Source organism: Ptychodera flava, chromosome 8 (genome assembly GCF_041260155.1).
Source record: "Ptychodera flava strain L36383 chromosome 8, AS_Pfla_20210202, whole genome shotgun sequence".
Lineage (NCBI taxonomy): Eukaryota > Metazoa > Hemichordata > Enteropneusta > Ptychoderidae > Ptychodera > Ptychodera flava.
In genome coordinates, this window is record NC_091935.1 from 42611568 (window position 1) to 42626393 (window position 14826).

The 14826-nt window shown below is 38.6% G+C and overlaps 1 protein-coding gene and 1 long non-coding RNA gene across 4 annotated transcripts in view; one reads left to right on the forward strand and one right to left on the reverse strand.

The window, feature by feature from the left end:
- LOC139139385 (zinc finger FYVE domain-containing protein 16-like) overlaps positions 1–14826 on the reverse strand; it is a 190000-nt gene that overhangs the window by 41880 nt on the left and 133294 nt on the right. For all 3 annotated transcript variants that reach the window (XM_070708286.1, XM_070708287.1, XM_070708285.1), the window contains 2 exons: positions 5093–5197; positions 3696–3846 (listed from right to left, as the gene is read on the reverse strand). In XM_070708286.1, coding sequence (XP_070564387.1) covers positions 3696–3846; positions 5093–5197 — 256 coding nt within the window. The remainder of the gene's footprint in view (positions 1–3695; positions 3847–5092; positions 5198–14826) is intronic.
- On the forward strand, positions 5550–6788 carry LOC139139389 (uncharacterized). Its single transcript, XR_011553791.1, has 2 exons — positions 5550–5836; positions 6619–6788. It is a non-coding gene; the product is annotated as an uncharacterized lncRNA (long non-coding RNA).

The following is a 14826-nucleotide window of genomic DNA, read 5'->3' on the forward strand; positions in this document are numbered from 1 at the left end:
TGCCTATACTGTACTGTGGCTCCTGAATGACCATGGTGGGTGCATGCGTATAAGCTTGTACACGTTCCGTTTTTGATCATGAGAAAATAAAATTTGACCGCAAAACAGTTCACAAAAACATGCCAGCCAAAGGTCATTCACTTGCCTTTATTGCACTATCCTAGTACAAGCCACCGGTTCGGCAACACAAGATGGCTGTAAATCAAGGGGACCCATCTGCCATGGACGCTTAATTTATGCTAATTTTATGCACGATTTTTTTCAACACCATTTGATCTTCTATCGCTTTCAAAATCGACTTACTCGTCCAAAGAAATTGATTGTACAATCTCTGAATACAGAATTGACATTTTGGTGAAATTTCAGCGTCCAAAAACCCCTTGAAACCACTTGAAACAGAGACATCATGCATGCTGCTAGTCAACATGGCCGACCTTAGTGAGACTATTCTATTTAGGGGACGGGGGTGAGCAGGGTCAGAGAATCATGAACGTACTGGAAAAACGTGTCATTTTCCTTACCATGCTGTCAAGGGAACTCCAGTTTCCCATTGTTTTAACATCTTTTCATAGTTTCCTTATTATCTAAAAGGAATTTTACCAAGTTTAACGACCAAATACACTCTTCTAACGTTTCTATATTGGAGTTACACTGGGGTAGGGGCTCTTTATGCGGGTAATTTATTCACGCAGAATTCATTGGTACTAATTTGGATAACAATAGCGATTGCCCCTGCAATGCTTGGTGAGCATTGAGAAAAATATCGAAACACAGGAAATGTACGTAATTGAAGCCACACCGGGACTTCAGTGCGTGATCCCAGGGGTCCCTCAAAAATGTTTCTAATACAAGCCGCGGCTTCAATTGGGAATTTTACGGTACTAACTAACATACATACATACATACGGTACATGCATTCATACATACATACGTACTGACAGACAGACAGACGGACAGACAGATAGACATGCATACATACGTACATTTATTTTTACAACTTTTAACCTCCAACAGCCGACCAACCTATCAATATCAGTTTGTTCAACTTGATTCTACTGCTTATAACAATATAAACATTCTAATTAAAGTAAACATGCCTTGCTTATCAAGATTTACATCATAAAAAAACAGCATATCTGTCAGGTTATAAAGAATCTTCAGCTGGTTATCTTTATCAGTATTTTCATCCTTTTAACCAAGAACATTTTAACTCTCAAATTAAACCCCGGTGCGGGGTATAAAAGACCCCGAACTCATCGAAATTTCATAATGGCGCTTGAGTGACAACTGGCAGCAGCAAAGCAGACCGCTCCGTGAAAATCAGCTGAAGTGATTCTCAAACAAACATTACTGGCATACCATAAACATAGACTGTTTCATAAACACGTAAGCCATACAGGTATCCGCAAAGTTTCACAAAGCATTTTAAAAATACGACGATTAGGGGAAAAATCGCTTTCGTAACAAAGGAAATGGCCCTTAGGGGACAGTCGTTCCGTGATTCAAAAAATTGTCAATCATTCGGTGACGCGCAGAGGTGTAAATTGGTCAAACATTTGCTGTGCATACGTGAACACCATATGGCATCACTACATAAAAAATCAGCTTAATATGTGCAGCGGTTCGTGAGTTTTTGCGTTGGATGGACAGACATCCATACATACATAAATACAGACAGACATCTCACATACAGACTTTTTTCAACCATATAATCTCCCAATAGCAAATGGGAGCTAATAATATGGTTTGATCCAGTATGTATCAATGTATCCGTTTTTGCAATCGTGCTGAGCGCTATCGCCACAGCCCATGTCAGATGGTTACAGTAGGGTTTAGTAATTGGGGTTTCATTCAGCAGATTGTCTACGCTTGTTACAGAATACCCAGCGAATTGGCTGAGTAATTAACATTGCTGGGCATATGGCTGATGCAGTGCCTGTAATACAAAACCAAACTATAATATAATACAGAACCTGATAATTCATATTCACGTTGACCAGGCTGTGTTTTTACGATATTTCTGAAAAATACCGCAATTATACGGTGTCGCTCAAATTTGATCAGAATTGGTACATACCAAAGATCAACAATAAGTGTTATTTCTATCTGTTCAGTGCAGGAAAATTATGCATTGATTTTATTTCTGCACAGTACAACCAGAAAAACAACAAGAAATACAACCAGAAAAACAACAAGAAATATTTAAACCAGAAAATTAAGAATGACAAAAGTAAATAAGGTCTGAAACTTTAGGTACTGAAGGTCAACTTTAGCAACATGCATAGCAGAGAATCTTTCTACCATGCATGTACAAAAATAGACATCCATATGGTTTAAGCAGATCTGTTAATATGTCACACAGTTCATAAACAATGACAGGAAATGACAAATTAGCTGTTTCAGTTACTGCTATCACTCCCAAACATAATAGGTACCCTACATACAAATACCGTACTCGTCCGAGTATAAGCCCCTGCTCGTGTATAAGCCCCCTACTGATTTCAGAGGATTTTAGAAAATGCATTACATCCGTGTATAAGCCCCTACCCTAGTGTAACTCAAATACAGAAAGGTTAGGAGAGTATATTTGGTCATTTAACTTGGCAAAATTACTTTTAGATAATAAAGAAACCATTAAATGATGTTAAAACAATGGGAAACTGGAGTTCCCTTGACAGCATCGTAAGGAAAATGACACGTTTTCCCAGTACTATCTTGATTCTTTGACCCTACTCACCCCGTCGCCTAAATAGAATAGTCTCACTCACGTCGGCCATTGTTCATTTTCATGCACAGCCACGATGTTTTCATGCTTGAAACATGCAGTTTCTTTTGTTTGAAGCAATTATCCTTTCATTTGTGAAGACTTTTCCTGGTGACTATTACAATTTTAACTGCTATGTTGTTGTTTTCACAAGATGTAGACGGTTTGATACTGGAATATTGAGTTGCCTTTCCGTGTAAGCAATGCATGCCTGTTCACATTACTGTTGATCAGCAGCATACATGACGTCTTTGTTTCAAGTTTGGGGTTTTTTTGACGCTGAATTGCACCAAAATGTCACTTTTGTGTTCAGAGATTGTACAATCAGTTTCTTTGGATGTGTAAGTCGATTTTGAAAGCGATAGAAAGATCGAGTGGTGTTGAAAAAAATCGTGCATAAAATTAGCATAAATTATGCGTCCATGCCAGATAACATGGGGTTGCTCGAGTATAAGCCCCTCCCCTAGTTTTACAGCTGTTTAGTGTTGCCGAACCGGGGGCTTATACTTGGACGAGTACGGTATGTTAAAGGTCAAAATCCTCTTATTCAGATGTGTGGGCTGATTCAGTTCACTGCCACCACTCCTGCACACTTGCAGTATTTCCCTTTTTCTTACCTCATTTGCACATTTTTCACACTGATGTGTTAATTTGAACAAATTCACATCTCAACCCCTACATCTACCTGTACACCAAATACTGAGATGGTAGCTTTGGCGGTATGGGAGCCTTTGTGTGTGACGGACATACATCCGCACATACCCACAAATATACAGACACAGACGCCACTCAGACTCATCATATAACCTCTTTTTGGTATTATATATAAAACCAAATATGAGCTAAAAATTGTTTTACTCATAATCTTTCTAGGAAGCTACAAACTGGTATACACTCTTTTTGTTTCTCTCTTCTGTCGGTTTTTTCTTACCTTTCCTGGGTTTATTTTGTATATTTATCGCTTGAGTTTGATAATGTCCATCATCGTTTTGTATGCAAACAAGATGAGAGTCAGCACTGCTGCTAAAATTAGAACCCATTGCCATCACATGCTCATTGGAATTGTTAAGAACTTTCATAATCTGTCAAAGGTAAGAAAAACATACGTTTCAAAGAAATGCTTGCAATTTTATAAAGACATAATGATTTTGTCAGCTATGATTTCCATGTGTAGACACTTAACACCATTCCTGGTCCAAGATGATTGCCAAATTTATATTGTCAAGTTTACATTTACTGAAAGTTTTCAATCCAGTCCTTATCATCCTATGTAGTCAAAGCGATATTTTCCCCCAAAGTTTTGTCCAATTCAGTCTCACTTGTACCTCTATGATACAACTGAGAGACACACATGTTAACGTCTTTTAAAAAGCCCATATTTTTAACACTGCTGACATATCCATTTCTGACCCGTACACTCAGTAAAGATATGCTGAAGTTGTCCCAGATGGCTAAAATGATCAGCTGTAGTCATATTAGCCATTCTTGTGTTAACTTGCACAAAAAGAATGAACAGTACAAACATCAAGATGTTATCCCTGTCCATTATTTTCAACATTTGAGGTCAGAGGTCACATAGAACTGATAGGCACAAGGATGGGCGTAAAGACAGACTGACACAGATTGATAGGCAGAAGGATGGGCATACAGACAGAAAGAGTGGCAGAAGGACAGGCATACAGACAGACTGACACAGACTGACATGCAGAAGGATGGGCATACTGACAGACTGACACAGACTGACAGGCAGAAGGATGGGCATACAGACTGACACAGACTGATAGACAGAAGGATGGGCATACAGACAGACTGACACAACCTGGTAGGCAGGAGGGCATACACACAGACTGATACAGACCGGTAGGCAGAAGGATGGGCGTACAGACAGACTGATACAGACTGACAGGCAGAAGGATGGGTATACAGACAGACTGACACAACCTGGTAGGCAGAAGGATGGGCGTACAGACAGACTGATACAGACTGGTAGGCAGAAGGATGGGCGTACAGACAGCTGACACAGTCTGACAGACAGAATGGGCACACACAGAGACTGATACAGACTGACAGGCAGAAGGATGGGCATACAGACAGACTGATAGGCATAAGGATGGGCATACACAGACACTGATACAGACTGATAGGCAGAAGGACAGGCATACAGACAGACTGACACAGAATGACAGGCACAAGGATGGGCATACAGACAGACTGACACAGCCTGATTCAGAGATTACAATACTTACCAACAGTGGCTTTGGCATCAGTGGGTCAAAGATGAATAAAGTTTGGCAAGCTAGGTAGCTTTCTTATGAAAGACATACTTACATCATCATATCTATTCTTGGGAAAATTGATAGAAGTTTGTCTATCTTCCATGTGAATATAGACTCCTTTAATTTGAGGTAACATGTACTGGTAGTTCTTAAAATCCTGGAAGAACAAAGGTATTTAAGTGAACAAATATGTATTGAATGAACTCTGTTCAGTCTTGACGAAAGGGTGATCTAATTCCTTGCTTATGCAACTTAAAACTTTGTAAATCATTGTTGTTTTATCCATATACCTCTGATGACCCCTGATGGCATACTTTAAAATAAATTTTCATATGTTCATAATGATTTCCAATAATACAGTGTTTGATCTAGAGTGCGCCATTGCGCATTTTGCGCAAAAAAATCAGCTATGGCGCTATTTTCACAGACCATGGCGCCATTTGGGCGCAATAATTCAAGGCCGGCACCTAGTAATTTGTTTCCGCGAGGCCGCTATGTTTTACGCCCATTCTAGTTACGACAACATCAGGATATACCGTAACGTGGTATAAATTCAATCACGACATTTTGCGACAATGACGTAAGTTGGCATGACGTCTTTGACGAGACGTGTGCAGAAGGCCATGCGTCGCGCTACTATGCCGTGACTGCATGTGTATCTTGAGTGATTTTCTGATAAAACCTTCAGATTGTCCCCTCACCCACGCTCGACGATGAAGGAGGTACAACGATGGAAGATTCAGAAACTGAGGCACAGACCCGTACTGCCGGTACGAAATACAACCGCACTCCGCAGGTGAATAAAATTTTGGAATTTTACCGTTGACTTTGATATGTAACTATGCAAGTCTGTAGTACGTTATGATCAAATAGCAAGCAATGCTTATACGGTATCACTATTTTACACGATGGAGTTCGAGTGGCCGGGACTGGTATTCTGTGCATTGTGGACGTTAATTTCTGACATGTCTTGGGTTGATCAAAATATCCGAGTGGCACAGACTAGTTATGTTTGCAAACTGGCTGCGAGTTTCCAAGGTCAAGTCACTTGTTTATTTATTCGTTTGGCAGTGACTCGCATACCAGCGTGGTAGCCACGTGGGGTTTCCAGTCGTACAAAAGCAGTTTAGATATTTCATATTTCCATCATCAAACAAATAGAGAAGAGCGTGAGTGTGTTGAGTGTGTTTTTTGTCTCAGTTTAATTTTTCTCTAGTATACGCAAATCTAGTATTTTACAGTTTTGATAATTTATTTTTTTGCAACTTTTTTACTGTGAACTCCAAATTTTATTATAGTCTTTTACTCTAAACTTGAAATTTTGAAGAAATATAAAATAAAGGAAACACTCTCAAATCTAAGTTTACTATTTCTCTGGATACCGAAATCTAGTATTTAACATTTTTATAGTTTATTTTTTTAACTTATTTACCCCCTCTTTTTATTTTATTCCTTTACTCTTTACTTAAAATTAATTCAGAAATGGTACATGTTAGGGTAAAATCTTTCTTAAAATCAGATTTGGCATTTCAGTGTTTACAGCTCAATCAAAAAATAAATCATATTTTCTTCTTTCAGGTGAAGTGGCTGTCACAATGGCACTGGCTGTACTATGGACATGATGGATGGTACTGATAGCTGATGGTACATGTCTGCAATAAAACATATGCATAATCATCAGTATTGAGTTGAGAAAATGGTCAAAATTTGGAAAAAAACCCGAATAAAAGTGTGTTATTAAATGTTGACTCACCTGTACGTCTGTCTTTTTTTAGAGATCCTTCTTGTGGGTGAACTGCCAGTCACTGCAGTAACTTCATATTATTTGATTAAAGGGACAGTAGCGGTCACTTTTAATAGGCAGCTTTCAGTGTTTTTATTCTGAGTATCAAAATATTTTTTTTGTAATTCTCAAAAATTCAAGTTTGTCAACAAAGTCTGTATATCCACTCTGTTTTTAGCAATATTTCTAGCAGTGTTATTGTTGACAATCTAAATTCGATTGTGAGCAATAAAGGTTTACTTTAAAACTAAAACGTGTATATAACTAAAACGTAATTGACAAACTGATTGCTAGTGAAATAACTTGAAGCTCAATAGAAAACTGCCGTTGTTGAATGACACACAGAAATAAAAATATCAATAGTTACAGCTACTGCACCTTTTTGTCAATTCCTTCAGCACACAGTTGAATCTGTCTTTGCAAATGTTGCCTGGCAACCCAATCTGTCCATTATAAGCCGTTCAAAAAACAACTGATTGCAATTTTAATATGATTAATAATTCCGGGGGGACCACTTTTTATTCGCTCTTTGGGATCAACAAGGGCCCTCTTTAAAAATTGCAAGGGGCCCAGTATGGCCCCCTTTTTTTGCCAATGGCCCCTTTTTTTCAAGGGAGTGGGCCCACAATGGCCCCTATTTTTGGAGTCCTAGATCAAACACTGATAATAGTTCTTTTTCATTGAATAATCACCAAGTTAAATTAGGGAGTGGGTGTATAAATTTGACTGGTCAATTCTGTAGATTTTTGATGGGATTCTAAGTCACAACATATGGCAACCAGTCACCTAGCTAAGACATTACAGTCAAAACCACTAAGCTAGATCACCAACCTTAAACAAGAGTGGTTCAATAACCAAGTTGTTACAATTTTTCTGACTGGGACCCCTCCACACACTGTAGAGTTCATGAAGCACTTGCATGTCACTCGCAAACTTTATCAATCTATTTTCTCTGTGGTATCACAATAATATATAATGCAAATTTTACAGCTTATCATGGACTGCAAAGTACCGTATTCCTCCGATTCTAAAACCCCCTTTTCAGAACCAAAGGTGACGGAAAACATGAGGGGGTTTGTATAAACGGATGTCACCGCGAAATCAAACTTCGTAGTTAATTTATGCTAATTGATGCAATGTTATGCAAATTTTATGCCAATGTTTTTTTATTCACGTGAGCGCTGCAGACAACTCATACTTTGTGATATTGACTCATGGCCATGCTGTGTTGATACTGACAGTCGAAGCTGTACGGTGTAAATTAATGGAGATCGACAAGTTTTGAAATTTAGCGTATTTGCCATACCCTCTTTTGCTAAAAAATACGATAGCAATAAATCTTCGTATTTCGTGTAAAGATAATCACCACGATACTTTGTTGCAACAAGTACGCTCCAGCAGTAGCTAGCTCCCCATAGCAATGCATAGCATGGCCGCAAAGGTCAGACAAGGAGTAAAGGGAAAGTCCCTAAAGTTCCGCTGGCTGTGATTGGTCAATTCATGCAATAGGTCAAAGGTGTCAGAGCATGAGGTCAGGGTAAAATTCTGTTCAGCACATGCATACAGTGTGGTGCACAGTGTCCGTCCGATGTTTTCTATTTATGATTTTCAATTAGTGTACTCCTTAAAATAAACGATCAATTACACGTTGCGAGTTTTATTATTTTGCTCCTCCGGTAGTTTCAATAACTATATCTCAAAACGAAATGTGATCTTACAGAAAGGCAGGTGCTAGGCTCGAACTGATAAAATCATGAAGCATCAGCCGGCTGGCCGAGACGAAAGATTGCTACACCAATATGCTTACAATTTGATGAATTGAATTTCGGCAATAAAACTTTGAAGATTTTTTTTTATTTGTATGGATGAATGAAATATCTCTTGATGTGGAATTCAGTCATCTATGATCATCTGTTCGGAATGGTACGAACATGCACGTTTTTGTTCTAACTGTAAGTATAGGGCCGTTTATGAAGTTGGGTATTTTTCCCTCGCAAGACTTTGAAAGCATGCATAATCTTGAAAATTTGTTACACTATCGCCTACTCATTGCCGGGACTAGTTAAGGAAAAGGACACACACAAGCAAGAAGTGCCGTTCAAACAATAAATACATTTAAAACATCAGAAAAAAAATGTACAAAATTGAAGAAACATAAAGAAAGAAATTCGAAGTATTTTCAGTTCATGTGCGTGAGAAACTTCGGATGTCGCGTTTGTCGATACAATTGCCAAACCCATCGAAGTCTATCATCATCTTCCCCCTTGTCATCAAACACGAGTCCCAGGGCTTCATTAAGTTGTCATTGAGTACCGGAATCTCCTCGGAAATCATGTTGTCTTCAGTTCCATCGAGAGCATTTGCGATACCCGTGGAAAGGAACGATTTTTTCACCACTTGAAATGAGCGAATCATTCTTGATCAACAAGTTCAAAAACCCGACTATCGTAATGTTCATGTTATGGTAGCAAAATGGCATCGAAATATTCGATTCGTACTTATCAAGATGATCAAAAATCTGCTTATTTTGACGGTAGCAAAATGACAGTGACAAAAAGCCAGCATTGTACTAGATCGAGACGCTCAAAAATCCATCTCTTTTAATGTTCATTTATGTAGAGAAATCCAAGTGGAATTGTATCGCCAGGAACGATAGAACCGTTCCCGATTGACACGTTCCAAACGCCAACAATAGTGTGCTTGTTTTGAGTTTGATACTTCACTTTGGCACTTTTTGTGACTTTGATTAGCGACGTAGGTGTCGCGGATATCCTTGTCTCATTACATGACAATGGCTCTATTGTTCCAGTCAGAATTTGGGTGTACCCCCTGGGGGGCGTTATAAACGAACTACTGACCAATTACGAATTGATAAAATAATCCTGGGGGGCATTATTATCGGGCAGGGTTTTAGAATCGGAGGAATACGGTAGTCATGCACCCAAACAAAGCACAATTTTAAAGTTTGTGCATATTTCTATATGGTGATACTGTAACAAGTGCACATCAATGCCTCTTAAAGGTTTTTTAAGCTTCAAGTTGAAGAGGTCTGTAAATTTTATATTGAAATGTTGAGTGTGATTTGTGATTACAATCAAGTCAGTAAATAGCCTTTTATGACCACTGTAAAAGCCCTTACGATTCAAAACTTAATTTAGGGAGCCTGTCAAAATCAAAGTGGCTGCGATCACTAGCGATCCCGCGGGACACGTCGTGATCTGTCGCGACGCCGGTTAATACCGGTGAATATTCATGAGTTTGTACGAATATTCATGAGCATAAACACTGGAGCACACGTAAATGCATAATAATTACATGTACTTGTCAGCAGAAATCAACAAGCTTGAGGTATAGAGTCCCCGTGACTACCGGTAGCTCTACCGCGCGTGTTTAATTCTTGCCCAATGCAATGTAGATACAAGTGTCCTTTTCAAGGCCATTGGTGTGTCTGGAACAGTGAGGGTGTTTGTTGTTTTCGAGGACGGAAACTCTGAAACTGTATTTACATGTGTACGTCTGTTTGTACATACCAGTAGTAAAATTCAATAAAAACTTTATGTAGTGTTGTTTGCTTGTACATTGTCCATTGTTATTGTCCTTGTTTAGATGATATTGAGAATATTGTGAGCGAAATCTAACAGAATGTGGTGGAAACGTGAGCTCCGAAATGGCCTTGAGTTAATGTGGCTGTGGCCGATGTAAAAGGATACAATAACACCTCAGTTTACGTCATAAGTGTGTGAGACTGTGAGCGCAGCATAATATTGGTCAGGGAGTCTTCCCTTTGCGCCTGCTCTTACGAAAGATGATGGAATAAAATAACAGCTAGACACGAATAAAAAAAACGTATTGCTTCCAAGTAGCAATGAACAGGTTGAATTGAGTCCGTTTCACCATAGAGTAGAAGCGAGCCAGACAAATATAGACCATGGGTGTTAAAAAACGATCTAGCTTTGAAAAGGTCTCAAACTCATTTAAAATTCAGCAACAGCCTTTTCAATTTTCCCTAACTCGTGAATGTCCATGACCATAGGAACGCCAAGCTGTATTTGAAGCATAGTTCTGGACTGTGCTTGAAGCATGGACACTTACAAATTTTACGCGACTTACAGATCTTGTAGTAGCGACATGATGTAAGAGGTCAGAGGTGACTTATTGTGAATTATGCCAGAATTATGCTACGTTGCGTTGCCAAAACAGCGAAAGTGTGGCTACTTGTTATTATGCTCGCCTTTCTTGGAAATAGCCGCCGTTTCCACAGCAACCATGCTAATTGCAGACTTGACCAACATTCCTGTCCGTGATATTGAGAGTAAGCCAGGTGCAGAGGATCGAGGAGGCACTGTTCAACTTTTCTTGCTTCAACACTCTCTCTCTCTCTCTCTCTCTCTCTCTCTCTGGCGACGACAGTCGTGTCATCAGTCTGTATTGTAGTTGGCACGACTTTATCAATACTAAAGTGAATTTCAACAATTAGGCTATCTTGACGTCTCTTTTTGGGACTTTTTCTACGATTACGGGCCTGGGTACGTCTTCATATGGTTGGTTTAATGTTACATTTTGTTTTATTTATTTAACGCATAAAGGTCCCTGTTCCGTGTTCGTCTCATCAGTAAACTTTGCACAAAAAAAAATCAGCGTACTTCATACAAGCCTCGAAAATGACGTAAATCTGACAGCTTACTTTCTGGTGCAGATGCCGCAGTGAATGTAAAATACGAAATTTGAAGGACGGCTAAAAAAGTCGTTTCACTGTTTTCTCAACGTACATGAGGCAACAGAAACCTGATTTTGGTGAGCCGGATATCAGTCTCCGCTTTAGAAATATGACGTGAAGTTTCAGCCCTTTTTCTCCGGTTTTGAAATTATTTTCTCACCTTAATATCGAAGAAAATCAGACCAAATTACCTACTTTCTCATCATGTATTCCGAAAAACGTCCACGCTCTGTCGATTTTAATTTACTGATTCTTCTGTATGTGAATCGAACACAGTATTTTCTTCATCAAGGTCCTTCCTAAATTTGACAGATATCATGTTCTATACCGCATGTTACTTGTTCCTACATGGTACACGTAGACAGATGTGCCCCGTGCTACAAGGAAAAGTTGGCGATATCTTTTGTGAAACGCTGAAAAAATAGCCGAAGAAATATTGACATGTCGGCCATGGCCGACGCTAAACCCGTTCGTTCATATGACTGGGGACAGAGTAGATCAAAACGCAAATGGGGTGTTACTTCGAACATGGAAGTACAAAAATAGATATACCTTCTAGTTTCTTGAGGGTCTATGATCAAAGCTCTCTTATTGTAAGTCTTTCAATCGAAATGGTTTTTGTTATCTGTCGAGTAATCATGGCCAGTCTGAATTCTCTCGGTTATTATTCGATGTTTACTGCTATTACTACTGCCATTATAAGCCTACACTTGTCATTTCGATGCGCGATAGTACACAGACGATCAAATACTTTCTCAAACTTTCCATGATGTCTGCACGTACGTGAACGTCCTCGTGAACCTGTGGCCGCGACGATTGTTTTGTACTGTACACTTCAGGGTGTAAACCCCCGCTCATCCCCAGCAGAGTACTTTTTACAATGTTGTACATCCATGTACACTGTGTGTATTAAGCCCTAAAACCGAGTTTAACTCAAGTATGAAAAAGGTGAATAAAGAATAAAGGATCGTTACAGTCGGTAAAATCGTGAGGAAAACGGCACATTTTCCAGTATCTTTACGGTTCTGGGACCTTCCGTCCCCGTTACTTAATAGAATAGTCCCAAAGCCCAAGCGCTATTGTTTTCACGTCCACCATGGGATGTTTTCATTCTTTCCTTATGCTATTTCATTTGTTTGAAGCAATTATCCTTTCATTTGACTCCTCTGTCAGACCACAGTCCTTCCACACTAACTAAAACTAGTCAAAACAATTCTGTGCACCACTCATTATATGATGGTGTCCGTCCTTGAATCTGTAGCCGCGACCTGCATTGTTTTTTATGCGTTCTGTGGTTGATGATTGATAGATTATGTATAAAAATTTGAAGACACGTGTTCCTGAACTATCATGTGATTGTTAGAATGGTATGGTGCATGATTAGGTGATGAGACAATGTTTAAGCGAGACTGCGAAAAGTCTACGGCTCAAAAGAGCATGAGCAGTATACACACTCTTTACAATGAATGAACCTTCAGTTTCCATTGCTACAAGGTCAAATTTGGCTTCACAGAACAACTTTCAAGCTGCGTAGCTGATGTTGAAGTTTAGATATCAGATTTTTCATGTTCAAAAGCGTAATCAATGTACAGAGAATACTGAACTTATTGATCGATGGTGATAACTTGCTCCAGGCCGTGACATGTCACCAGTTAGAACTTTGCCGGCTTTCAATATGAAAGATGCAAGATTGTTTGCGTTGTTTTTTTGAGTATGATACTGAATATGACAGGAAAAAAACTAACAGTCTGAGAGTGACGACAGAGACTATCCTGATACCGGAAACTGACATCAAGATTGCATTCAGCAGTGACCTGAAGCCGTGATATAAATGTTGAGGAAATAAAACATCGAAATGGAGAGAGAGAGAGAGAGAGAGAGAGAGAGAGAGAGAGAGAGAGAGATATTTACGCTGTCGCGAACTGATCATAGTCTTTCGTACTCGGGGATATAGCTTCGGTTTGATACTGCACAAGTGTTGAAAATGTACATCAACTCTCCAGAAATTTGACTAATCTTATAACAAGAGTGGAACAAATCCAAAAGTGTTGGAAGTAAATCTTTAGATGTTGATTTCCCAACTTTGCTATACTTACAGAAAATGGTCGTCATATAGTCTTCATAAAAAATATGTTCTTCAACACCACGTTTCTCACGATCGGTGATGTTATTTTTTATAATTTTCACAACATTTTAATGCACCAAATACCCTCAGACTATAACACATGTTGGTCAAGAATTGTTCACATCTGTCTACTTATGTTGGGGACTGATACGTGTGACAGGAAATTAAAGCAAAAAACATAGGGCCAAAGTCCCTGAAGCTACTATAGACATGGATACAAAATTGAGTATTTCCTGACTGTATGAAATTATCTCACTAAGGTCATCCTAGGGACATGTAAACCAAACACTAAAGCTGTCTGACCAGCGGTTTTGAAAAAACAAGCGATTCAACAGTTGACAGAGCTCTGCTGTGTTATGTAGAGAATAACCTTTTGTGACTGACACATGTATTGATGAAGAAGGTGGATATCTTTAATAGCTCATTTCAGGATGGCCTGACCAAAAATGGAAAAAAATTCTGTAAAAATACAGATTTGCATATTTCATCAGACTATATTAGTCTATAATAGCAAATAAACGAGAGTTAATTACATTCTAATTAAAGTAAACAAGACTTGCTTAAATCAAGATTTACTCATAATAAAACAGCAATTCTGTCAGGTTATAAAGAATCTTCAGCTGGTTGATCTGTATTTTCATCCTATTAACCAAGCACATTTTAACTTTCAAATTAACATTGTAAGTAAGTTATGTTGAATAAGTTGAGACTGTACGACTCAGAGAAAGCACACTGAAGAGACAAATGTTTGTAACTTAAGAAGTTCAAGGTCATCAAAAGCATGATAAGGAATCATGTTACACTTTCATTGCACTGTTTACACAGATTGCATAATTGCTATAAATAGCACATGAGGAATCTTACATTCCGGCTTTACCATAAAAACCCTATCACTTTGACCACTCTTTTAATTGACCACTCTATTTTTCTCCTCAAAAAGTAATCTTATTTTATCCTTACCAAGTCAACCATAAATGGAAATTAGAACTTTCTCTATCTCTATTTATTTGACCACCCTATCATGACAAACTATTATGAGCAATTTCTTTTAGATAACATAAATGATGGTTCAGAATATATCAAAGTTGGGATTCAGGAAAGTTGCCTTTACATGTTTTAATCCTCCAAGATGGTAAGCACTTCACTATGAACTGTCAAAAA